The sequence below is a fragment of the Fukomys damarensis genome, unplaced genomic scaffold, assembly GCF_012274545.1.
Source record: "Fukomys damarensis isolate Sample0158 unplaced genomic scaffold, DMR_v1.0_HiC HiC_scaffold_38, whole genome shotgun sequence".
NCBI lineage: Eukaryota > Metazoa > Chordata > Mammalia > Rodentia > Bathyergidae > Fukomys > Fukomys damarensis.
In genome coordinates, this window is record NW_022900950.1 from 2,769,779 (window position 1) to 2,796,621 (window position 26,843).

A 26,843-nucleotide genomic window follows, 5' to 3' on the forward strand; every position below is an offset into this window, starting at 1 on the left:
TTTTTTTGAGTTCTTTATATATTCTAGAAAATAGTCCTTTGTCTGAGGAGCAGCTGTAAAAATTTTTTCCCACATTGTAGGTTGTCTCTTAGCTCTTTTGGTGGTTTCTTTTGCAGTGCAGAAGCTTTTTAATAAGATGAGATCCCAGTTGTGGATTCTTTGTTCTAGTTCCCATGCTACGGAGGATTTCTTTGTAAAGTCTTTTCCTATGCCATTGTCTCAAAGAGTTCTGCCTAACTTATCTTCCAGCAAATTCAGTGTCTTTTTTAATATTTAAATCTTTAATCTACTTGGATTTTAGTTTAGTTCATGGCAAAAGATAAGGCTCTAGTTTTAATCTTTGGCACGTTGAAATCCAGTTTTTCCAACATCATTTATTAAAGAGGCTATCTTTCCTCCAGTGAGGATGGTTGGTTCCTTTGTCAAAGATGAGGTAGTTGAGTACATCTGGAGTTGTTTGTGTATCTTCCAATCTATTTCACTGATCCTCAGGTCTGTTTCTTTGCCAGTACCATGCTGTTTTTATCACAGTTGCTTTGTAGTATAGTTTCAAATTGGGAATTGTTACACATGCTGCCATGTCTCTGTTACCTAGGGTGGCTTTTGCTATTCTAGGTATCTTCTGGTTCCAAATGAATTTTTGGATTATTTTCTCTAGTTCTGTGAAATATACTGTTGGAATTTCATTTGGCATTGCATTGAATCTGTATAGCCCTTTTGGTAGTATGGCCATTTTCACTATGTTGATTCTTCTTACCCAGGAGCAAGCGATATCTTTCCATTTTCTTATTGTCTTTGATCTCTTTTTTCAGGGTGCTGTAGTTTTCAGTGTAGAGGCCTTTTGCTTTTTTTGTTAGATTGATTCCTAGACACTTCATTTTTGGGGGGATACTATTGGGAAAGGAATTGTCTCCCTGATTTCTCTCTCAGTGAATCTGTTATTTGTGTACAAGAAGCTATTAATTTTTGAGTGATGACTTTGTATCCAGCTACTCTGCTGAAAGTGTCAATTAAGTCTAGAAGTCTTTTGGTGGAATTTTTTGGGTCTTCAATGTAAATAAGTATCATATTTTCAGCAAATAATTACATTTTAACTTCTCCTTCCTATCTTCATTGCTTTAATTTCTTTCTCTTGTATAATTGCTGTGGCTAATAGAACTATATTGAAGAGGAGTGGTGATAATGGGCATCCTTGTCTTCTTCCTCATTTCAACATGAAGGTTTTCAATTTTTGGCCATTTAATATGATGTTGGCTGTTGGTTTTTTATAGCTAGTCTTTATTACGTTGAGATGTAGACCATGTGTTCCAATTTTTTGCAGAGTTTTTATCATGAATGGGTGTTTAATTTTGTCGAATGCTTTTTCTGCATCTATTTAGAGGATGATATGGTTTTTGTCCTTGTCTCTGTTAGTATAATGTATTACATTTGTTGATTTATTTATATTGAACCATCCTTGCATCCCTGGAATAAACCCAAATTGATCAGGGTGTATGGTCTTCTTGGTGACCCTCTGTATTCTGTTTGCCAGTATCTTATTAAAGATTTTTGCATCTATGTTCAATAAGGAGATTGGCCTGTAGTTGTCTTTTTTACTTAGGTCTTTCCCTGGTTTGGGAATCAAAGTAACACTTGCTTCCAGGAATGGATTTGGAAGTTTTGCTTCCTTTTCAATTTCGTTGAAATTGAAAGAGTAGTGGCAGTATTTCTTCTCTAAATGTCTTGTAAAATTCAGCAGTGAATCCATCAGGACCTGGGCTTTTCTTTGTTGATAAACTTTTAATTACATTTTCAATTTCACTGATTGTAATTGGGGTGTTTAGAATTTTTATATTCTTCGTTCAACTTTGGTAATTCATAACTATCTAGAAATCTGTCCATTTCTTCTGTGTTTTCCATTTTTTTAGAGTACAGGTTTTCAAAGTAGGTATTGATGATCCTCTGGATTTCTGCTGGATCTGTTATGACTTCAACTTTTTCGTTCCTAATTGCATGGATCTGAGCCTTTTCTCTCCTTTTTTTGACAAGGTTAGCTAAGGGTTTATTGATTTTATTTATTCTTTCAAAAAGCCAACTCTTCCATTCATTGATTTTTTTGTATTGTTTTCTTAGTTTCCATTACATTGATTTCTGCTCTAATCTTTATAATTTCCTCTCTTTTATGAGCTTTGGATTTTTCTTGCTCTTCTTTTTCTAGGAGTCTAAGATGCATCATTAGGTTGTTTACTTGAGCTCTCTCTGTTTTCCTAGTGTGGGCATTCAGTGCTATGAATTTTCCACATAGAACTGCTTTCATTGTGTCCCATAGATTCCTATATGTTGTATTGGTATTATTGTTTATTTGTAAAAACTGTCTGATTTCTTCTTTAATTACCTCTGTGACCCATTGATTGTTCAGGAGAGTGTTGTTCCATTTCCATGTGTTTGTGAAGTTCCTATGGTTTCTGATGCTATTGATCTCCAGCTTAGTTGCACTATGATCTGATAATATACAGGGGCTAACTTTGATTCCTTTGCATTTATTCAAACCTATTTTATGAGCTAGTATGTGGTCTATCTTGGAGAATGACCTATGTGGAGCTAAAAATAATGTATATTCTGATTTTGTGGGGTGGAACACTGTAGATGTCTATTAAGTCCATATATTCAAATGCATGGTTCAGTTCTAGTATTTTGTGGATTTTTTGCCTAGATGATCTGTCTATTTGTAATAGTGGGGTATTTATGTTCCCTACTACAATTTTATTAGTGCTTATTTGGTTTTTCATGTTTCTTAATATTTCTTTTATATAGTCAGGGCATTAATATTAGGTACATATATATTTATCCTTATTTTTTTTTCCTTTTTATTGAGTTTATTGGTACAATCTAGGTATACAATGCAGTTACATTCATCATTGGGATTCTGTACCTTTACATAATAGGTCTTGATTCTCATTTTTTCCCCTTGTCCCTGCCCTCCCTTCACCCCCTCCTACCCTCCCCATTTACAAACACTTTATTTCCATTTTTCAGTTTCTTATATTTTTTTCCTCTCCCTTATTACCTTTCCCCCACCCTTCCCACTTTCCCTACACTTTTAGCCCTTTACTTCGTATTTCACATTATTAATTATCTCATTAGGATCCTGTGTACTATTATAGTTTTTCACAACAAAGAAACTATTCGGTATTTCAGTTAAAGAAATCTCTGTATGAACATTAAAAATAGGGAATCCTAAAATAAAACTAAAAAGGAAAGTAAAAGAGAAAAGGCAATGATGAAACATTAAAATAATCCTTAATTCAGGAGATGAAAATGATTCCTGAACATATTTAAATTGCTTCTTGCTCTTATAGTCTTATCTTATTCTTTTTTTCATTATTTAGAGAATACTTTATTAGTTTCTGTAATCAAACCCACGTAGATATGACCTTGCATATTTAGTATGATGTGTTACCACTGTATACATGGAAAAAAAATAAAAAATAAAAATTTAAAAAATTAACATTTCTAGACCAATATGGTGTCTATTTCTGTACAATGCCAACTCAACACTATAAATTGGGATGACTTTTTCCAAAGTTGGCAGCACCGTTAAAAGTTTCCCAAAATTCAATTTATATATATGTGTGTGTGTGTATTTATATTTATATAAAAAGCATAATAATAGCAGTATGTAATTCATCGATAGCAGCAACAGCTTTTCCAGGTTCTGCAGTCATCTGAACAAAATTATAGACATTCAGCACATTCCATCAAAACAAAACAAAAAGAAACAAAGAAAAGAATAATATCCGGAAAACAGCAAAGTTCTGTTGCTGTTGTGGTACCTGGCACCATTTTTTTTTATTAGCATCTTAATCATCATGTGGAAAGAGAACATTCTAGAGTAATATCATTAAATATAGCTCTGATAAAGCACGGTCACTACTATGTTTCATAAAGCAGATAGAAGATATTTTACATTCATAGAGGTATGATACAGTATCATCCTACATCAACAATAGTAGAATCAGTTTTTGTTTGAAATTTGCTTTGTCTGCCAATAAGATTGCTGCCCCTGTTTTTTCTGGGCTCCTGTCACATGGAGAATTGTTTTTTATCTTTTCACTTTCAGTCTCTGGACTTCTTTTTGCACTAGGTGTGTTTCTTGTATACAACATATTGTTGGATTTTTCTTCTTATTGCTGGTTATAACTGATATGTACTGACTTATTATTGACATGTTATTGGCCTTTTGTTGACTCTTTTTACTTTTTCACCTTCTCCTTTTAGTTTCTTGCCTTGCCTATATGATTTGCTCTGTTGGGCTTCATGGTGTTACTGCCTTCATTGTCTTTTTCTAGGATCTTGTTTAGAATTACTTGTAGTGCTGGTTTGGTATTCATGTAGTTTCTCAGGTGTTCTTTGTCGTGGAAGTGTCTTACTTCCCCATCCATTTTGAAAGAGAGTTTTGCAGGATACATCAGTCTAGGTTGGAGGTTGTTCTCTTTTAGTACTTGACATACCTCCCTCCAGGCTCTCCTTGCCCCAAGGGTTTGTGTTGAAAAGTCTTCTTTGATTCTGATGGGCTTTCCTTTATATGTGATTTGTTTTTTTTCTCTTACTGCTTGTAGTATTTTGTTCTTCTGATGGGTTTCTGGGATCTTGATTATTATATGTCTAGGTGTAGATTTTTTTTGATTTTGGCTAGTTGGGGTCCTATATGCCTCAGTTATCAGAATGTCCAATTCTTCCCCTCTGTTTGGGAAGTTTTCTGTTATTAATTCTGCAAACATCTTTTTTAAGTCATTTGTATTTTCTCCTGCTACTTCATGGATTCCTGTCAGTCTTATGTTATTCTTCTTTGCATCATCTAGGAGTTGTTGGATCGATTTCCCATGATCCCTTACTGTTTTTAAGAGACCTCTCTTTTCATGGTCACTGACTGTAATCTTATCTCCTATATCTGAGAGTCTATCTTGGCATTCTTTTATTCGCTTGCCTACGCTTTCTAGGGAGTGTTTAATCTCCTGGATATCTGTTTGAATCTGTTTTATGGATTCCATTTCTTTCCTATGTTGGGCGTTTATTTTTTCCATTTCTTTCTTATGCTGGGCCTTCATGGCTTCTATCATGGTCCTGAGCTCATCTATTTTTTTATCAGTTTCTGCTCTAGAGTTTCGAATCACGACTTCCATTTTGCTCACTATCTCTATGGTTACCTGGGAAATTATTTCTGTTTTGAATTTTTCTAGAGCCTGATTAATCTGTTTTGTTATTTCCTATGTTTTGAGTTCAGGGTGTCCTGGTGGTTCACTATCAGCCTTTTCATCCTCATTTGCGCTACTGTTTGCCATTGGTGAACTGGAAGTCTGTCCTTGTGTCTTGCTTAAGTGTTTTCTCATTTTTATTTTTGTTGTCAGACTGTCCTTGGTTTAATCTCTGGGTTATCACCCAAATCTTCCTGATATAGTTGCGCCCTAGCTTCTGTGTCTCTAACGACCCACAGACATTCTCATCTTCATAACATCAGAGAAACATCTCATCAAATCATCCTCAATGCTTTATCCCAACTGATACAATCAGCAACACATTAAGATCAAGAACAACTTGGACATTGACCACCTGTGGTAGTCACCAGTCTATCACCCTTAAATCATTTGAATTAAATTGAAATCAAGAAGCAGTCTAAAACATGTCTGCAGTGAACAAAATTTCAGCATAGTGTATTTACCATTTAATGGCTCAGACAGAGCGAGGATGCAAGACCCCTGGTCTCAGTTAGCTGATGGCTGAACTGCATGACGCTGACTGACCTTGGGCTGCAAGGCCCAGATTGAGTTCCCCAACCTTCTGAATGGTTGGACTCCACAACATTCTATTATAGATTTCCCACGCCCTTTCTTTAAAGATGTTCAAAGTTTGGAACTCAGAAAAATACCCCTGATGACCACCTCTGCCTCTGCAGAGTGGGTCCAAAGACTGACACAGGAGGTCTGAGAGTGTGGGGTGGGGATGACTTATGGGGGTCCAGGGGCACCCTCACGGCTACCTTCCCAGCACTTGAGCGATGGTGGCTGGGTCGGGAGCAGGCGTGGCTCTCCTTCCTGCGGTGGATCGAGGTCCAGGCTCTAGGTACATATATATTTATGATTGTCATCTCTTCCTCTTGAATTGTTCCCTTTACACGGATGTAGTGGCTTTCTTTGTCTCTCTTAATCAGTTTTGGTTTTAAATATACTTTGCAAATAAGATAGCTACCCCTGTTTTTTTCTGGGCTCCTGTCACATGGAGAACTATTTTACATCCTTCCACTTTCAGTCTATGAGCTTCTTTTTGCACTAGTTGTGTTTCTTGTATACAACATATTGTTGGATTTTGCTTCTTAATCCATTCTGCCAGTCTATTTTCTTGATTGGTATATTGAGGCCATTGACATTGATATAACTGATATGTATATTGGTATAACTGATATGTACTGACTTATTATTGTCATGTTATTGTCCTTTTGTTGGCTCTTTTTAATTTTTCCCTCTCTCTTTAGTTTCTTGCCTTGCCTAATTGATTTGCTCTGAACTAAGTCATGGTATTGTGACCTTTATTGTCTTTTTGTAGGATATTGTTTAGAATTCCTTGTAGTGCTGGTTTTATATTCATGAAGTTTCTCAGGTGTTCTTTGTCATGGAAGTATCTTATTTCCCCATCCATTTTGAAAGAGAGTTTTGCAGAATATATCAGTCTAGATTGGAGGTTGTTTTCTTTTAGCACTTGAAATACCTCCCTCCAGGCTCTCCTTGACTGGAGGGTTTGTGTTGAAAATCTGCTGTGATTCTGATGGGCTTTCCTTTGCATGTGATTTGTTTCTTTTCTCATTGCTTGTAGCATTTTGTTCTTCTGTTGGGTTTTTGGGGTCTTGATTATTATATATCTAGGTGTAGATTTTTTTTTGATCTTAGCTAGTTGGAGTCCTATGTGCCTCACTTATCTGTATGTCGAATTCTTCCTGTCTGTTTGGGAAGTTTTCTTTCATTCATTCTGTGAACAGCTTTATAAAGTCATTTGTATTTTCTCCTGCTACTTCATGGATTGCTATCCGTCTTATTTTTTTTTTAATTTTTAAATTTTTTTTTCCTCATTGAGTTTATTGGTACATTTTAGGTATACATTACAGTTACATTCATCATTGGGATCTTGTACCTTTACATGACAGGTCTTGGTTCTCATTTTTTCTCCTTGTCCCTTATCAGTCTCATATTCTTCTTCTTTGCATCATCTAGGAGTTGTTGGATTAATTTCTTATGATCCCTTGCTGATTTTAAGAGACCTGTCTTTTCATAGTCACTGACTGCAATCGTATCTTCTATATCTGAAATTCTATCTTCACATTCATTTATCCTGCTGCAAAAACTTTCAGTAGAGTTTTTAATCTCCTGGATATCTGTTTGAATCTGTTTTATGGATTCCATTTCTTTCCTTTGTTGGGCATTCATGGTTTCCATTTCTTTCTCATGCAGACCTTCATGACTTGTATCATGGTCCTGAGCACATCTATTTTTTTGTTAGTTTCTGTTTTGGAGTCTCTAATCATGTCTTTCATTTTGCTCACCATCTCTGTATTTATCTGGGAAATTATTTCTGTTTTGAATTTTTCTAGTGCCTGATTGATTTGTTTTGTTACTTCCTGTGCTATAAATTCAGTGTGTCCTGGTGGTTGACTCTCAGACTTTTCAACCTCATTTCCCCTAGAGTTTGCCATTGGTGAACTGGAAGTCTGTCTTTGTGGCTTGCTTAAGTGTTTTCTCATTTTTATTTCTGTGGTGGGGTTGTCCTTGGTTTAGTTCCTTGGTTATTGCTTATATCTTTCTGATATAGTTTTGCTTTAGCTTTTGAGTCTCTAATGACTCATAGACATTCTTATTTTCATAGTATCAGGACAACTCATTAAATCAATCACAACCCTTTAGCCCAATTGATGAAACCAGCAAAACAATAGGATCGAGCACAGCATACAAATTGAGCATTTGTGGTAGTCATTAATCTGTCACCTTTAAACCACATGAATTAAATCAAAATCAAGGAGCAGCCCAAAATATGTTTACAGTGAATAAACTCTTCAATATAGCATCTTTACCCTTTAGGATGGGGGCTTAGACCCTTAGGACGAGAGGAGTAGACATGTAGAAGAATTGAAGAACGTTTCAAGTGAAGCCAGAGGACACAGGGTGACCACACAAACTTTAGGAAACTGTTGAAGACAGGAGAGAAAGACAGAATGCTAGAATAATCAAAGAAGAGATGAGTTAGGACAGGAACAGGAACAGGAAGAGAGATGGAGAATAATATGGGGGAGCAAGAGACTGAGTTGGTAAAAGAAGACAGAAAAGAGAATTTCCAGAGTGGAATGAGGAAAACAAAGAAGAAAAAGAATTTGAAGGGCTTCTTTCAGACTATATCTCTGCCGTTAAAATAGGCAATGTGCCCAGTAATGTGCAGAACGAAGTCATTTAGTCTCAGCTAACCGATGGCTGACCCCTGAGAATCAGGCTGAATTCAGGCTGCAAGGCCCAAATTGATTGAGCTCCCTGACCTCCTTCAGGGTTGAACTCAGCAAGGTTCTACTCCAGATCCCTCTGCCCTTTCTCTGAAGATATTCAAAGTTCTGATGGAAGGTGGTGATCTCTCCAACTTGCCAACTATGGAGATCTGATGTGCTTTTATTGCAGTTGTTCACTTCTCTTCTATCTTCTGGAGCTCAGAAAAATGACCTTTATGACCACCTGTGCCTCTGCAGAGTGGATCCAAGAACTGGCACCATCAGGAGGCCTGAGAGCCTGTGGTGGGGGGTATGTGTGCAGATATTGCAGAGGTGCCCCAGTCCTCACCGGTTGGCTTGAGGCAGGACAGAGCAAGGACGGGATATCTGCATGGCTGACCTGGACCTCCTTCTTCCACTGGATGCTACAGTATTATTGATTAAACCAAAAAGTTGGAAGAAATGACATAAACGTCCATCTGGAAGAGAATAGATAAATATTGATATATTTATATAATAACATAGTTCGTCACTGGAAATGAATAAATAAGAGCTAATGAATTAAATGTGCAAAAAGCATAGAAAGTCATAAATAGACTATGCTGTCACTTATATAAAGTTAACTGAGCAAAATAGTATTATTATATATGTAATAATAGAAGAAATGACAAGTGTTTATTTACTTTTGATTTCACAAATTTATGCCCAGAATAGTACCTGAAAATTAGGCATTTAATACTGTTTGTTGAATGAAAGAACAAAAAGTTACTGTATAAATAAAATAAGTTAATAATTATAAAGAAAAGTGGGAGAGAATAAAACCTATATTTTTGTTACTGCTTCTTGATTCATCATCCAATTTACTTAATATCATATTAGAAGATCCCAAGCTGGGTGTGGTGGCCCAGCCTGGGCTGTTACATAGTGAGTTCAAGATCAACCTAAACTACATAACAAGATCCTGTCTCAAACAAAACAAAACAAACAAACAAGTAAACATCCAAAATTTAACAGCCTGGATATCTTTGAGGAGGAAAATCAGGAGGAGCATGGGATTGTGGAAGATAACAGAACTTCAGCCTTTCTTTAAAAAAAAAAAAAAAAAAAGGTCATGAGTAGATATAACAAACTGGGCATGGTGGCATATGCATGCAACCTAAGGTGAGACACAAGGTTTGCAAATTTGAGCCTCACGTGGACAACTTAGTGACTTAGCAAGACACTGTCTCCAAAAATTGAAAAAGGGCTGGGTCTATAGCTCAGTGCAAAGGCCCTGAGTTCGATTTTCAGTAACACACACACACACACACACACACACACACACACACACAGATATAACAAAATTTAAATTTTGTTATGTGATGCTTAGACAAGATTTAGTTTTTTAATTCTTTCTAACGCATTTGAAATGTTTCTAATGAAAAATTCTTTGAATGAATGAAATTTCAGAATCCTTATCAAAGTGAAATATTTTCCTAGTGTTTAAATAACTATAAGAGCTATTTATTTTGCAAATTTAAATTAGCTTAGATACCCTTTGGTATTTCAGAAATAATTAGCAACAAAGGCCTATTCATTTCCCACTGAGTTCCAGAATCTCCAATGACACATCCTTCAAGAACACCCCAAACACCCCAGATACCCAGGATACAGGATCCTAATGAAACACCAAGATTTTATCCTGTTGTTAAAGAACCAAAAGCCATAGATCTAAAGGTACACAAAACAACCAAGATATAAAGCCTATAGTTTGTATCCTTTAATATTATTGAATGAAATGTTTTAGTTTCTATTACATGTTTTTAAATGTACATTTTTAAATTGTTATAATTCATTTAAAAATAGTATTTAAAAGCTGGGATTTAGCTCAGTGGCACTGCACCTGCCTTGCAAGTGCAAGGTCCTGAGTTCAGTCCCTAGTACTGGGGGGTATGGGGGGGATAGTAATTTACCATAATGATGTTTTTCCTGGTTAAGAAATAACTTCTTTACAATTAAGTAGTGTAATTAAAGATGATCAGAAGGTGTAAGAATCATTTTAAGTTATATTTTCTTTAATCCATGTGCTACAGATCTAACAATCTTGTTATGTTTTCTAACTTGTATGTGAGGTGTTTGAGATTTGTGACTTCATATGATTTCACAATGTGTCACTCACAGCATGAAAATGTTTGAGCTGGTTTAAATGTCAGAGAGTTTTAATTTACTTGTGAAGTTCACACTACAGATAGTAATTGCAATGTTTGGCTGCTTCTTTTTTAGAGTCCAAGAAAGAAAAAAACAAGACAGTGCAAGTGCCCTTCTGAGTGTCATGTTGGTTGGGTAATGGATTCCAGAGATCACGGGCCAAGAACAGCTGCTGTCAGGTATCATATTTGTCATACATTGCTTTTGTGTTCTTGATTTGAAATTTGTTTTAAAAAGTAGATAGTTAGAAATATTTTATAATTAATATAAATTATAGTGAAAATATACCAAAGAAGGGGAACTAAGCAGGACAGTAGTATTGTAAGTACATAAATAGATAAATAATTCAGTGGGACAATTTGTTTTTTATTTGAATTATATTTCATAGATATTGCTCCTAAGATTTGTAAACCATATCAGTCATGAAAGTTGTCTTTGGAAAGATTCTGGATTCTTAGTGGCTTTTCGTAGCTTGTTAATGGATATTTATTGAGGGAATGTATGTGCTCCGTAATCTACTTAAATTATATAAAGAATGAGACAAAGCACATTATTTTGGATTTTTCCTTTTTTTTTTTTTTGGTACCTGGGATTGAACTCAGGACTTTGTGCTTTGTGGCAGGCAGCAGCACGCCTGAGCTAAAACTCCAGCCCTTGTGTTTTTCCTTTTGAGAGAAACAATTTAAGATAATCTATTAGCAGGAGGTATTTTTCTTTAATTTTTAGGAATGATTATTATTATTATCATCTCAAAAGAGATGATAGTAGAAACTATTAGACTACCAGTTATGTGCAAAGAAGCCAGGCATGGTGGTGCACACCTATAAACCCAGCACTCGGGAGGAGGCTGAAGCAGGAGGATTGCCTCAGGTTCAAGGCCAGCTTCAGCTACATAGTTAATCCAAGGCTAACCTGAACTACAGGGAAAGTCCCTGTCTCAAACAAACAAACAAATAAACAGAATTGATATGTTTTATCCTATAGAGGTAACACAGAGGTGATTTACTATTCATTGGTTTGTATTTCTTTAAAATTTATATCATTTTGTATTGAATATTTTTAGAATAATTATCTAACAATTTTTTTCTATTCAAAAACAACTTTCAAAACAAATATTTTTTGAGTCATTACTAAAAGAGAAGGTTTAGTTTTATGTAAAGAGGTGCTTGGGAGTTTATCATAATCTCAAAAATCTTGAAATGTATCTTTATATGGATACTCATTTGGCAATTTTACATTGTTCTCATTGACTATATTGTCCATTAATGGAAAAATGTGTATATGTCAGGAGCAAGGCAAGGATGTTCACTTTCACCATTCCTATCCGATTCAGTTCTTTAAACTTTAGCTAGAGCAATTAAGCATGAGAAAGTACAAATTTAAAACGCCACTGTGAGATACTACTTTACACCCACTAGGATGGTATTGTGAACTGAATTGTGTCCTTTCAAAATGCATATGTTTAAGCTGTAGGTCTTGGCATGTCTGTATTTGGAGCTAGGGCTGTTAGTGAAGTAATAAAATTAAATGAGATCTTGAAGGGTGGGGTCCTAATCTGATAGGGTTTGAGTCTCTCTAAGAAAAGGAAGAGGTATCAGAGATCTCTGTGTGTGTCTGCTGCTCAGGAGACAAGTCAAGCGTGAACACAGCAATGAGGCAACTATCTGCAAGTCAGGAATAAAATTTTACCAAAACCAATCCAGTTAGCATCGTCTATGCTAGCCTATAGAATTGTAAGGAAATAATTTGTTGTATAAAGCCGCCCAATCTGTGCTATCTTGTTGTATAGCAACCTCAGCTAATATATGGGTGTATGTAACTTTTTTAAAATCTGAAAATAAATATTTGTGAGGATGTGGAGAATTTAGAATCCTCTTGTATTGCTGGTAGGAATGTAAAGTGCAGCAGCCACTGTGAAAAACTGACATTTTCTCAAAATTTTGTCAAAATGTAGATATAGAAGGATAAACATTGTATGACCCCACTTACATGAAGTACCTAGAATAGTCAAATCCATAGAGACAGAAAATAGGATGAAGGTTGCTAGAGAATAGGAGAAGAGTAAAGGAGTAGGTATTGTGTAAAAGTATAGTTTTGGGGAGAACGATGAAGTTTGAGGTATAGGTAGTAGTGATGGTTACATTATATTGTGAATGGTATGTTTGCTTGTGCACGCACACACACACACAGCACAAGTGCACACCCACCTCTCTGCAAGTAAACACCCCCAAAACTTACCACTGCTTTTATTAGAAGTCTTTAAGTATTAGATAGAAAAGTTTTTATATCAGGCTCATAGTGACAAATAAGTTTCCAAAATGCCATTTTTGTTTGAAAACTGAAATTTTTTTTAAATTACTTTTTTTTTTTTAAGGCAGGGTCTCACTATGTAGTTGAGACAGCCTGGAACTCACTATGTAGCCCAGGTTGGTCTCGAAATTAGTGCAATCCTCCTGCCTCAGCCTCCCAAGTGCTGGGCTTAAAACTGAAATTTTATCATTGGAAATATTACTTTTTAAAATTGATGTTAAAGACTCATTTTCAAAGAAGCATGTGACAAATGATGAAGCCTAAATAACCATGGTTTGTTGATTGGTCTTCCATTATACTTTAATATGTTATACACGTGTTTTGTGTTTCTGTGCAAGCCTAGAAATTGTGGTTAAAAAACACATAACCTAAAATCTATCATCTTAACCATTTCTAAATGTACAGCTCAATACATCCACATAGTTATTAAACAGATATCCAGAACATTTTCATCCTGTAAAACTGAAACTTCCATTATACTGTTCACACACACAGACAAAGATGTATATTCAAGGCTTGAGATTTCATAAAGTTCATTTTTCTGCTGTATCAAGAACAATATTGAAGACATAATCTTAAGTTAAATAAATAGGACCTACATGTAAATACCGAATAGTTTCTCTGGTGTAAGAAACTGAATGTATAAATAAGGATCAATGTATAATAGATAATGTGAAATAGGAGGAAAAGGTCTAAAGGAGTAGGGGAAGTGGGAGGGTCTGGAGAAAGAAAAGAAGGGAAAGGAAAAAAATGGAAACAAAGTCTTTATAAATAGGGAGGGGTGGAGGGGTTGAAGGAGGGCAGGGGAATGGGGAAAAAATAAGAACTAAGAGACATCATGTAAAGGTACAAATTCCCAATAACGATTGTCAGCATATTATATACCTAAAATGTACCAGTAAACTTTTTTTGGTACCGGGGATTGAATTTGAGTCCTTGCACTTATGAGGCAGGTGGCAGAACCATGGAGCTACATTCCCGGCCCACCAACAAACTTAATGAAAAAAAAAAAGTTGTGGTGGCTTAAGATGGAGCTGGCTTTTTTTTTTTTTTTCTTCATTGAAAGTGCATAGCACTGCACCTGCCTCTCAAGTGCAAGGTCCTGAGTTCAATCTCCGGTACCAAAAAAGAAAAAGTGCACAGCAAGAAAGAAATACAATGGCTAGTAAGTAAAATTTGGAGCTATTGCCTCAATTCACATCTGCAGATTTACATACCATTGCTTCTCTCTACCAACAGGACAAATTTCAATCCAGCAGAAAAGGCAAATAGTGTCTTAGCGCTATGATGAAAATAGTTGTGACCTTTCAGGCTTTCTGAAGGTTTTTGGGGGGCTGGGGATTTAGTTCAGTGGTTCTGCCACCTGCCTTGCAAGCTCAAGGACCCAAGTTTGAACCCCAGTACCCCCCAAAATAAAAGTAGGAAACGAGATTGATCTTTAAAAAAATTTTTTTTTAAAAAAAGATGGTTTTTGGGAAGCCATTGAGGGTCCACAGACCACATTTTGAAAACCAGCTATTTAAATCAGTGTCTAAGGAAGATCATTTTGATGGCAGGATAGAGGAGGGAGCGGGGGGCGGTGGTAAAAGAGAGCAGTTATTATATATGTGAAAGAGAGGAAGGCCTAAATTTGACTAATGGAGTACAGATGCAAAGGAAGGGACATTTTAAAGTAGAGTTATTTTTTATCAGCTTCTTCATTTACCTATTAAGCATAAGAAGCACTTCACATTGTATGCTATTAGTTGATTAGGGAATACTTTATTTCCCACTGCTCAGACATTCAATAGTGAAAAAATTGGATTATACACTTGCTTCTTGATACTTCAGTTTGAAGGCTTTCCTCCCCCTTCCTCAAATAGCAGTTCAGACCCTTCACCTTCAGAAGCTGCATCACTTGTGGGAAGCTGTGGATGTACTCCCCACTCACTCCCAAAGTTCCAGCATCCTTCTTATGAACTTTTGAAAGAAAATGGCTTTACCCAACAAGTATATCAAAAGTATCGTCAAAGATGTCTAAGTGGTAAGATGCTTGTCTTTTCCTATCTTTAAAGTAAAAATATAATTCTAAAATTCAAATTCTTTTAATATCGAGTTAAGATATTTTATATTGTTATGTTGCTTAATTACCTTATTATTTATACATTTCTTTTTTCATATTTTATACCTTAGACACATTAGGAAATAAACTTTGGTACAGTATAATCTTATTATTGATAAATGTTTATAATTTGAGCAGTGTGTCATCAAGTGGATTAATTTTTGTCCTCTAGAAGAAATCCAAATACATTTAAGATATATAAAATGTCTACTGTCTTGGATTTTTATTAGTGCATTTAACTTTAAAATATCTTTAACTTTTCAGAGAGAAAACGTTTAGGAATTGGACAGTCCCAAGAAATGAATACCCTCTTTCGTTTCTGGTCCTTTTTCCTCAGAGATCACTTCAACAAAAAAATGTATGAGGATTTTAGACAACTTGCTTGGGAAGATGCAAAAGAAAATTACAGGTCAAATATTATGTGATTTTTTTATACTTGGGAAGAGTTTTTACAATTAATTTAAGAAACAAGTACCAAAGTAACCTACTTTTGTACTATGAAAGTACACAACATATCTCAGGAGAGAACTATATTCATTGGCTATTACTGCATGACAAATTATTCTCAAATTCAAAAGATTAAAACTGTCAATATTTTTTAGGGTCAGGACCATAGGTAGTTCTGGCCCATGGTCTCTCATGAGGTTGCAGGCAAGGTGTTTGAGTGGGCATAAGTTGGCAAGACTTAGTTTGGGCCAGAAGATGCTTTTCAGGTTATTTCACATTGCTTTTAGCAGGGGCCTTCATTTCTGGCCACAGAAGCCTCCCCATACACTATTTTACAAGCATGTGTTGGGAGTATGCCTCCAGACTCAATTTGTTGGTGCAGACAATAAAGCACTCAGACAACAAGAAATCTCAACAAGGCTTTTTACTTCTGCAGAAGGGCACGAGCACTTGCTAACATGAGGCAACAGGGGCTCAGGGAGGCCATAGCAGGCTCTTTTTATTCCTAAACCCTGAGAAGCAGCTGATCTTTTTCCCTATCGGTTGGGTTGAAGGTTCACAATCTATCCCCATGGGCTAGTTTAAGTGACATGAAAGGAGAGCTTGAAGGGTTGCTAGACACGGATGGTAAGGGAAAGGAAGAGCGGGAATAGGGGGATGGAAAATCCCTGGCTGTTGATAAATCATCTTTGGTTGTTAGCTGTGTGCCTGGAATCTAAACTGAACAAACACATTTCATAATTCATTGTGCAGTGTGGGGAGAGCCTTGAGTGAACTAGAGTTCACGAAGGACACACTCACTCTCTTGTTCATAGTTTTTATAGAAAAGACCTTGTTTCTTATACACACACAACCCAGAACAAGTGATTTGAGAAAGGGCAGCTTCTAAGACGGATGCCTCAGCATCTCGTTTAACCTGTACTGACTTGAAAGTGACATACCATTACTTCTGCCACTTCACACCAGCCCCCATATAGCGTATGTAGGACGAACAAGGCCGGTCTTATATAACAAAAGACAAAAGATGGTATCAGTAGGAATCTTCTAAAGGCTGTCACAAGGTTGAACAAAATTATGAGATTTTTCTCATACCAGTCATTAATCGCCTTCCCTTACATGTGCATGTACCTCCCCACATGATGCCAGCTCAGAGCCAAACCAGTTTTTAAGATTTCTTGAGACAAGAAAAAGCAAAACTTCTCATGATTTGTCTGTCCCCGGATTTACCTATTCAATCTCATTTGTCCCACTAGTCCTGTAGTAGTGTAGGCAGCAGGAGATCGAGTTCATGCTTTTGGAATAACCAAGTTCTCTACCCTTTAGACACCTGTACATATTCTTGCCTCTGCTTTCACTCTTCTTCCTTCCTCTGCTTGCTTTGTTAACTCTTGTTACTTTTGTACTAGTTTAGACTTGCCTCCTTCACCGGTGGTTAGGGGAAGTTAGACCACACCAAGTGGGTGAGAAAGAACACAGAGAGTACTCACTCAGGCTCTTTATTCATGGAGAGAGGGAAAAAGGAAGAAAAGGTAGAAAAAAGGAAAAAAGATAATTTTCAACTCAATTGACCTAAATTTAGCACAGAAAGCTAGTTTTAACAGTGGATTTCTTTGTTTTATTTAGCGGATTCCTTTTGTATTCATATTTCAAATAAGAATTTATTGAATGAGATACTATAACCTTTGAGAGGAATAAGGTACTGCCTTATTCCTTAACAGCAGATGCATAACATGAGTACCTCTTTTCCCTCTCCTCTGTCCAATACTGACTTTTATAATTAATCTCAGAACTGTTTTATGCTCTTTCTTACTATGCTTTTCAGATTTACACTCTGATTTGTGGCTTTTAAGCTTCCCCTAATTTAACAAAGTTGGAACAAAAAGCAGAATCTGCCATTCTGAATTTCAGTGTTGTCATTCAGGCTGTGGTTTGTTACCCATAGTGGGTTGTGAAATCAACTTAATACTTCTGTCGTGTTATAAGATACAGTAGAAAGTATCAGAGACTACACTGAATTTAGTTTCACAATTTATGCATACTTCCAAGTTAAGAATTATTTTGTAAGGCATATTTTATACGTGCACATATATAGGTGCATGTATTGACTTCATTACAAGGTAATATATTTTTTCATATTATTGGATCTAGGTAGAAAAGTTTGAAAGCTGTTGCTTTGGTCCCAGTATACTTTGCTATTTTTGCATCGTTCCTTAGGATTTTCTAATAATTTCTCTTACCTTGTTTCCACCCAACTATAGGTTGGCATTTCCTCTACTATTGATGTCCACATAGTTCTGTGTATATTTCTCATACATAGCTTTTAAACACTATTTCATACTTTTATGTCTGTTTCTGTAATAATCACCAGTAGACTAAATTAGTTGCTTCTTCTGCAGAGATAGTTAAGTACCTCCTGACTTTGAAATCAGACCTTTGTTTGAATCTCAGTCCATTAATTTACCATGACCTCAATGGGTTACGCTTCTGCTACTTATTTATAAAGCAAGAGAGATTAGGTTAGATACTTTCATAGTGTTATTATACAGTTCTTTCTAAGTATGTATGTTTTCCACTTCTTATAGGTAGTGATAAATGATAACTGAGAGGGCTAGCCATTTGCCTCTGTTCTTTACTTTATTGCGATGCATATTTGGTTTGTGTTATCAACACCATGTTCTTTTTTTCAATTAAATTTTATTTTATTTTATCCCATTCCTCTCCTCAGGCCTCCTCCCCTCCCTATGTACAAAAGCTTTGTTTCCATTTTTTCCTTCTACTTTCAGTACTTTTCTTGTCCCTTCCTTTCTCCCTTCCCCTCCCTTATTCCCCTTCACATTTGAACACGTTCTTCCCATTTGCCAACATCCATTATACATTTTAGTCCTTATTTCCACTTTGGATTTCTCACACCAGAGAAACAATGTGGTACTTAAACATATGTGTCAGATTTATTTAACTTCAGAGTATGGTCTCAAGATCCGTGCATTGAGCTATAAATGTCTGAAGCTTCTCTTTATGGCAGAGAACTACTCTATTGTATAAAAAAACACATCTTCTTTACCCACTCCTCAGTTGTTGGACATCAACTATTACCAATTGTGCTGTTATAAACATGAGTGTGCATATATCACTGTGGTAGTTTGCTTTTATTTCTTTAGGGAAGATACCAAGAAGAGGTATAGCTGGGTGAATGTTACCTCTAGTTTTAGTTTTTGAGAAATCTTTACATTGATTTCCACAGTGGTTGCAGCAGTCTGCACTCTCATCAACAGTAGAGAAGTGTTCCTTTTTCTCCATAGCCCCACCAGCATTTGTTATTGTTTGGTTTTTGTTTTGTTTTGTTTTGGTTTTGGGGGGGTTTTTTTTGGTACCAGAGATTGAACTTGGGTCCTTGAGCTTGCAAGGCAAGTGGCAGAACCGCTGAGCTAAGTCCCCAGCCCTAGTTGATTTCTTGATAGCAGCCTTTCTTTCTGGAGGGAGACAATTAACACTGTATTCTTGGTCTTTGAAATAATGTTAAGAAGCAAAATTCCAAATATTATCTATTTAATGAAAAATTGTATTGAATATCGATTGACTTTTTCCAATAATTAAGAATTTTTGGATTTCTTCAAAACATTTAACTTGATAAAAGAAAAATGAGGGAGAAACAGACAGAAGAGAGAGACAAAATAGAAGGAAAAGGAGGCAGATCTAGGCTTCATCCCCCAAGATTTTTATTTCATTGGTTTGGATCAGAGCCTGGGGATGACCTTTTTAAAAAGCTATCCAGGTAATTCTAATATGTAAGTCAGGTTGAAAACTTCTGATATCCACATAATATGATCAAGACAAGTTTGTAATTCTGAGCTGGTGTTTCCTTAGTCCTTAGTTGGTGTAGCCTTCAGTAATGAAAGCTCAATCAGTAGTATTTCAGGCTGCCAAAAAAGTACATAGATATATAGATAGCAGTGCTGCCTTTCTCTTGGTAGCTTGTCAAGAAACCTGTTAATTCTTTCATACATTTAGTCTCTATCTTAACACACACACACACACCCTGCTTCCTGTGTATAACTGTCAGCCAACTCTATGTTACCAGCAATAAAGAATTTTAACCTATTCCTCTGAGGCACACTCAAGATGTGAGGATTCTAACTGAGAAATCTTAATTGTGTGGCATGTTTTAGTTAAGTTAGTGAGGCACAGTCCTTTCACTTTTGCCTTAATGGCCTTGTCCACTCCTGGGTTCTACTTATCACCAATGGTTAAAGGTTAGGCCCATATAATTTGTTGACCCACTGTCTAGAACTTCTCTCAGGTTTGTAAGGTATTTATAGGAAGAAGAAAAGCAGTTTTGTTTTCTGATTTATGTAGTGATTATAGCTCTTTTATCAGAATATTTGCAATTAATTGTACTTTATAACTAAGCAGAGGTACTCTCTGAGCGGCCATGGAGTTAAGTTTAAACATTATAGGTGAATGGCTTAATTACATCTAGGGTTCACTGCACAAAAGTATGGTCTTCTTTCTCTAGAATGAAGATTATATTCAAGAGTATTTAATATGATGGGCAACTCACCATTATAAATTTTAGCTTAAGAAAACTCTAAAACATTTCCAGTGTTCCTAAATCTTTTGATTGTTTCTTCAGAAATACTTGGGAGAGATGCAGTAACCATCTAAAGAAGCCAGACTCTTAATGGCAAGGGCTGCCTCTCATTCTGCAGATTCTTGTATAGCTTTGTTGTGTACTATGACTGATTAAAAAAAGAAAATTGTGGCGAAACCATCTAAGTGGCACAACCCATTCTGAACCCCTCTTGTTGCTCAGGAGCTATTCTCATTCCCCATTTCTCTTCCCTATCCTTAGTCCCTATTCCTATTCCCCAGTAAATTTTTCTACTCTTAAAAAAAAATCCATTACTACCAACATTTCAGTTAAGGATCTGTGTGCTAAAAATTTATCTTGTTTTGGATTATTCATGTTGTTTGCTGGTATCAATGCTATGATATGTTTGTATTATTATACCAAAAAGTTTATTATAACCTTTTTTCTTTTCTATGCATAGGTATGGGTTAGAATGTCTGTTCAGGTTTTATAGTTATGGACTGGAAAAAAAATTCAGACAAGAAATTTTTAAGGATTTCCAAGAAGAAACCAAAAAAGATTATGAATCTGGTAAAAACAAAAACAGTTTTTATTCTGTTTGGAATTTATAAACTTGAACTTGTTGATAAATAGGGAAGGAGTTCATAGTATTTATCTTCAGAATGCACCATTTCAAACCTTTATGCTGCTTTTTAAGTTCTTAGGTAAAGGATGGGGTACCTCAGAGTAAAAAAAAACCTTTCTTGTGAAGTGTGGAAAAACACTACCCCTAAGTATTTCCTTTGTGGAGGTATATTTTGTCATTATCCTCTTAACAGACATTTCTACTCACCCGTTCCATGACATGAAAACAGTTGCACTTGACAAGGCAGACAACCAGAGCGGTGAAGAGGGCAGGCTCTGAGCCAGATTCCACTGCCTCCCCTGTCCAGAACCAAGAGGCTGTGTGACCTTGGGTAGATCCCTCAGCCTTGCCAGCCTTTGTTTTCTTATCTGTTATATCTACACCACATCACAAGATTGAATATCTTTCAAATTAGTTTCCCACATAATAAAGCACTTAAATAATACCTGTTATATAACAAGTGCTATTTATATTTATATTAATTCATTGCCTGCCTTAGTCTAGATAAAGCATATTTTTTAAAAAAGACAAGATCTGGGTATGGTGGTGCACACCTGTAATCCCAGCACTCAGGAGGCTGAGGCAGGAGGATCACCCCAAGTTTGAGGCCAGCCTGAGGTACATAGTGAGTTCAAGTCCAATCTGAATTACTTGGTGATACCTTGTCTCAAAAAATAAATAAATAAACAAACAAACAAACAAACAAATAAATAAATAAATAAAATAAAAGGGAATATTGGAAGATAAGTGGGTTATTGCAGGCTGGATCATGCGTGACATGAATCTCTTTAAATTCCATATAATTTATAGTGTATTCTTTGTTCTTAGGTCAGCTGTATGGACTAGAAAAATTTTGGGCATATCTGAAATATTCTAAATTTAAGACACACTCTGTTGACCAAGAGCTTCGGAAATACCTCTGTACTTTTAAGAAGTTAGAAGATTTCCGCATTGATGTAAGTTTAAAGTTCTTTTCCTTTATTCATTTTATTGCTCATGTATTTCTAGAGTAACCTGGCCAGTTCTATCACTGAGAGGTCCCGGCTCTACAATCCTGTTTCTTGCCTTGTTTGAATGTAAGCTAAGAATTCAGGCCTTCTCTTAAATACAAGAGAAAATTGGAGAAGGTTACTGTTTGACTTGCCTCAGAGTAAAAATACTAGTCTAGCAGTGCACAGTTCTTTGTGCCCACTGAAAAGCCCTCAGAGCTGACTTATTTTACATGTAGAATCCGTCTGCATATCTATTCTGTTTTTGCTTGCAGTCTGAATGGGTTTGGGGGCTTTATGGATACTAATGTTTGAAGATGTTTCAATTTAGTATCATCAGTAACACTCGCTGATCTCCTTATCATAGATGAAACCTGATGAAACTTTGAACTTGCTAAAGGTTAGCTGATGTGGTGTGGCTTTCCCGCTGCTGCTTTCATTCATCTGTTACTTAAACATTACCAAGCCTAGAGTAAGAGTTTAGTGCTGAGAAAGGAACTCGAGTTACAAAAGCTTCACAGTTGACAGAAATAGAATAAAGGAGGAAAATGGCCTTACTGAAACATTTTCTTGGAGGCAAGGAAGACAACCTTATGCTTTTGTGCCTTTATATGTAGCTCAGGCCCCAAAATAAGAGAGCAACTTTATAAGCATATGTTAAATGAAAGAATTAGCAAGCAAGTTCAAGTAAGCTGATTTAGTTGGGGGGCAAATTTAAGTTTAATGCTTAAGTTACTGTTAAGTTTTCATGATACTAGTAAAATTGACAGAAGCACTATCATAATTTCCCACCTCATTAGAAAAGTCTGGCCTTATACTTTGAAGGGAGGATAAGTAGTAAAATTATCAATCATTTTGTGTTTCATGACTAGCAGCCCCCAGTTACTGAGGAATTTGGAAGAAAAAGGTATTCATCTACTTCTGCTGAGGAGAGTAATAGTCCCAGCCTTCTGTCTAATTCTTCTACAAAGCCACCAAATGCTGCTAAGCCTACATCTCCCACGCAGCTTCAGGTGCCCGTAAACTCCCAGAAGGCGTCCTTCACAGGAGTCCAGAGAGAGTTCACACCAGAACCATGCTGCTTCCGTTTCAGCAAGTGATGAAATTCCGGAGAAACAGGCTCTTACAAAAATTGTGTTACCTTGAAGTCAACATTTATACATCAGTATTGGAAAAAAGTCTTCTGATATTTAATTGCGATAATCAGAAAAAAAGAAAAATAGTAGCATTTTTTTTTAAGCAAGATAAATTGCCAAAGTATTTTCCCTGGTTTCACAAACATAGGGTAGTTTTGGTGACCTTTTCTGGAGTAATGCATTTTGGCCTCAGTATTTTTCTAACACATTGTTTATAAGAACAGCATTCCTTAAATATGTTCAAAAACAACACAAGGAATGCCTCATATTTCAGCTCGTGCTCCTTAAGATATAGTGTGTTTTATTCAGCTCTTCTATAGAGCTCTCTTGATGATCCAATTATTTCCCTGTCAGTTCATATTGGAACTTATAGATTACTTATGTATTTTTTAAATTCAGAGAAAATATGAAAGATACATTTACTTTTTCTTTCAGATGTATGTTTTTTTTGGGGGCGTGGTTTGTATGTGTGTTTTTTGGTACCGGGGATTGAACTTGGGACCTTGAGTTTGCATGGCAGGTAGCGGAACCAATGAGCTAAATCCCTGGCCTTAGATGTATAGTTATAAAGAAAACTTTTTTTTCTTACAAAAGTCAAAATTTATGTTGAAGTATATGGACTTTTGATGCCCTTTCCAACATAGTCCTATCTCATGATTTTCATAGTTGATGTGGAGTTTTCTGAACATAAACTGGTATAAACTGATTTTCTGGCATAAACTGGTTACATATTAGGGGAGTTTTACTTGTGTGATCTGTATAAACTTGTAATTGAAAACTGCATTGGTTTTGATTAGAATATTGTCCTAAATAAATTAAAACTACATTGAATGTATCTGCTTTGTATATCCGCATATATGTAACAGTCAGATCAATATTAAAGGAATAATGTTTTTATTTTAATTTTGTATTTTGTTCATAAATGTTTTTAAGAGTTACAACAAATTGGTTTCTAATTTTACTGTAATTGATGTAAATGATAGTTTTAGGGTTTTGTGGGGTTTAAAAAAATAAAGCACTTATACTAAATTGGTTGAATTGATTTTTAATGATTTTTTAAATTTAGCATATACTTTGGAATATGTAATACGTCCTGCTAGAAGACCATTATATTTTATGAATGAAGTTTCAATGATAAACATATCCATTTTTACAATATGATTCACAAATATTTTATTGACAAGCAGCTAGTTTCAGTACAGTACAATCATTATTTTCTTTTTAAGTCAACTGGATGTCTTGTTCTTATAAATTGATACTGAAATTCATAGCTTCATGTAAATGGACTATCCATCAATAGATATTTTTTATTTCCCACATGTAAATTGTAATCTGAAAGTTTTATAATATTTACTATGCGGGATAGTATTGATGTTTTAATTTTAGGAAATATTCAAATTTGAATATCCAGAAAATCAACTTTACTTACAAATGAAAGAGGGTGGATGTAAAACAAGCAGTAGATTAGAATAATAAATCCTTAAGTATTTTCTTAAGTGGTTATGTAGTTCTGGGTTTTCAGCGAGAAATTCCAAACCATGGTTATTATCTTTAAGTGGTTTCTTGAAATAATTAAATTTTTTCCATATCCTTTTTTGTTAAATACAAGCATGTAAAACCTGTGTTTAACCTAATATTATTTATATTCAACTAAATACTCAAGTGCAAATTTAATTAGGAAATTTTATATTTTTGTGGGATTGTGATAAGCCTTGTGGTGGGTATTAATTAGTAATTTTATTTGGATTATAAAAGTAATGCTTGTATATCAGGAAATTAAAGAAAACAATAAAGTACCCTTTTTAAAAAGGAAAAAAAGTTAGTATCATGACTTCTATCTTTACATACAGACTTGTGACCTGCTTTTTTTCTTAATGGAGTTGAAAATTTTCTGTTGTCATTAGTTTATCACATCACAAATTTTACCAGTTATGTAGTGTTCCAACACATGGGTGCACAATAGTTTAGCCAATTGCCTATTGTACTTTCATTCTGGCCAGGCTTTGGCTATAAAAGATTTAATTATTATTATTTTTTTTTGAGACAGGGTCTTGCTTTGTAGTGCAGGCTGGCCTTGAATTCACTATGTAGCCCCCTTGCTACATATGCTCACCGTGAACCTCCTGCTTTAGCCTCCCCCATGGGAGGGATTAGAAGCCTGTGCCACAATGCTGAGCTAAAGATTTTTAATTTTTAATATCCTTACAGACCAATCTTTGTGTAGAAACTTGGAGTTCATATCAGTCTGTTTGCTAGAGAAACAGATATAACACAAGATATACAAATATAAGAATTTGCAAGGTTGGCTTACAGTGGCCAGAGTCGGATGTGAAAGAGTGCAGAGGGTCTCTCTGCACACTGGAGATCCAAGGATTCAGATGAAGGTCTGGAGCTCACTGCAGAGTCTGTGTCAGGAGGTTGATGTGTCTGCCCTGGAAGCCAGGAGATGACATTGAAGGAACAAACAAATTTGACCTTCATTTTACCCTTTGTACCACCCAGGTGATGGGCTACCCTGTCAGGGTTTTAGCTTAGTGGTACCAGGCTTGCCTGGTAAGTGCAAGATCCTGAGTTTGATCCTTGGTACTGGGAATAAATCAATAAATAAATGAAATTTAAAGTTATACCCCTTAAAGAAATTCTAAATGTAAAAATTAAAGAATTACTATTCATTGAAAAGAGAAACATCTTTGGCTATAAGTCTGTTTATATGGCCCTATTCAAAATTTAAGTCCCTAGAGATCCTAGACACTTTCCTATAATTTTGCAAATTGTTAATTTTATTAAATAAAAAGCTGTTTTAGAATGCTTAAATCCAAGCTCTTTGTCCTTTTAAAGGAATAATTGAAACCATTTTTGGAATTCTTTATCATGAAAGGAATTAGGAAAAGAGTTATATTTTAAAAGACGTAATTTTAAAAATATTTTATTTTTTAAACTTGTTTTGCGAGTTTTAAGTCTCCACTTTGACATTGTCTTCTGCTTCCTGTCATTATGCTCTGTGGTATGACCACTTTACTTTGTGTGCTCTATCTTTTCCTTTCATTTTGCTTGTTTAAAAAATTCTTGCGTAGGAGACTAAACCAATATACTGTAATGCCTAATTGTTATATCACCACTAGATGGCGCAATAGAACGTCAGATCTGTAGGCTTGACGGGTGGGTGTGTGGGTGTGTGTTCGTGCGCGCACATGCCCGTGCATTTTAGGGAACTCTTACTCCATCTTGTGGCGATAACATATAATTATATAAAGTACTCTTGAATTCCCAATACATAGTTATATATGTGTCAGTGACTCTGCGTTACCTTGTCAGGCATCGCTCCAGTTATAAGTCAATTAGCATTAGTTATTTGGTTATTAATAAATAAATATAGCCAGTGCATTAGGATTTGTGTGTGGTTAAAGATGAAAATATTATTACTTTGGTGTTTTGTCTTTTTACCTAAAGTTTGTGTTTAACTCTTGAGATATAAACCGGGCAAGCAAAGTGTCAGATACATCTGTTTAAATGTCTGAATACCTGACCTGTGTAGTTAAACCATATGGCAAGTTAGTGAATAGATCCTCCCTGGAACATGATAAAGTTAGATGTTGATCTTCTAACTGGAACAAATTATTACACAGTCAAATGACAGAGCTAGGATTTGGACTCCATAGTTCAGTCCAGAGTCCATCTTAACCAGATTGTTCTTTGGCAATGAGAAAGGCATGAACACTGACTCTAAAACTTAACTGTACTGATTCTTAACTATTTAAGTCAGGATTTGATTCTTATAGTTAAGACTCAATATTTTTTATGACAGACGTCCTCTGCAGTCTAGTGAAATATCTCAATCCAGTCCTTGCCAGGTGTGGTGGTGCACACCTGTAATTGTAGCTCTTGGGAGACGGAAGCAGGGGGTTACCATGAGATTGAGACCAGCCTGGGCTACAAAGCAAGACCCTATCCCAAAAAAACCAA

The 26,843-nt window shown here is 35.6% G+C and overlaps 1 protein-coding gene across 3 annotated transcripts in view; it reads left to right on the forward strand.

Annotated features, from left to right (window-relative positions):
* Nucleotides 1-23,317, forward strand: part of Larp1b (La ribonucleoprotein 1B) — a 129,717-nt gene extending 106,400 nt beyond the window's left edge. For 2 of the 3 annotated variants that reach the window (XM_010618863.1, XM_010618865.1), the window contains exons 11-16: nucleotides 10,760-10,863; nucleotides 14,857-15,017; nucleotides 15,360-15,504; nucleotides 20,591-20,700; nucleotides 21,584-21,711; nucleotides 22,617-23,317. In XM_010618863.1, coding sequence (XP_010617165.1) covers nucleotides 10,760-10,863; nucleotides 14,857-15,017; nucleotides 15,360-15,504; nucleotides 20,591-20,700; nucleotides 21,584-21,711; nucleotides 22,617-22,844 — 876 coding nt within the window. In that variant the 3' untranslated portion in view covers nucleotides 22,845-23,317. The remainder of the gene's footprint in view (nucleotides 1-10,759; nucleotides 10,864-14,856; nucleotides 15,018-15,359; nucleotides 15,505-20,590; nucleotides 20,701-21,583; nucleotides 21,712-22,616) is intronic. The other variant, XM_010618864.1, reaches the window with a different exon arrangement.
* The last annotated feature ends 3,526 nt before the right edge of the window (nucleotides 23,318-26,843 follow it).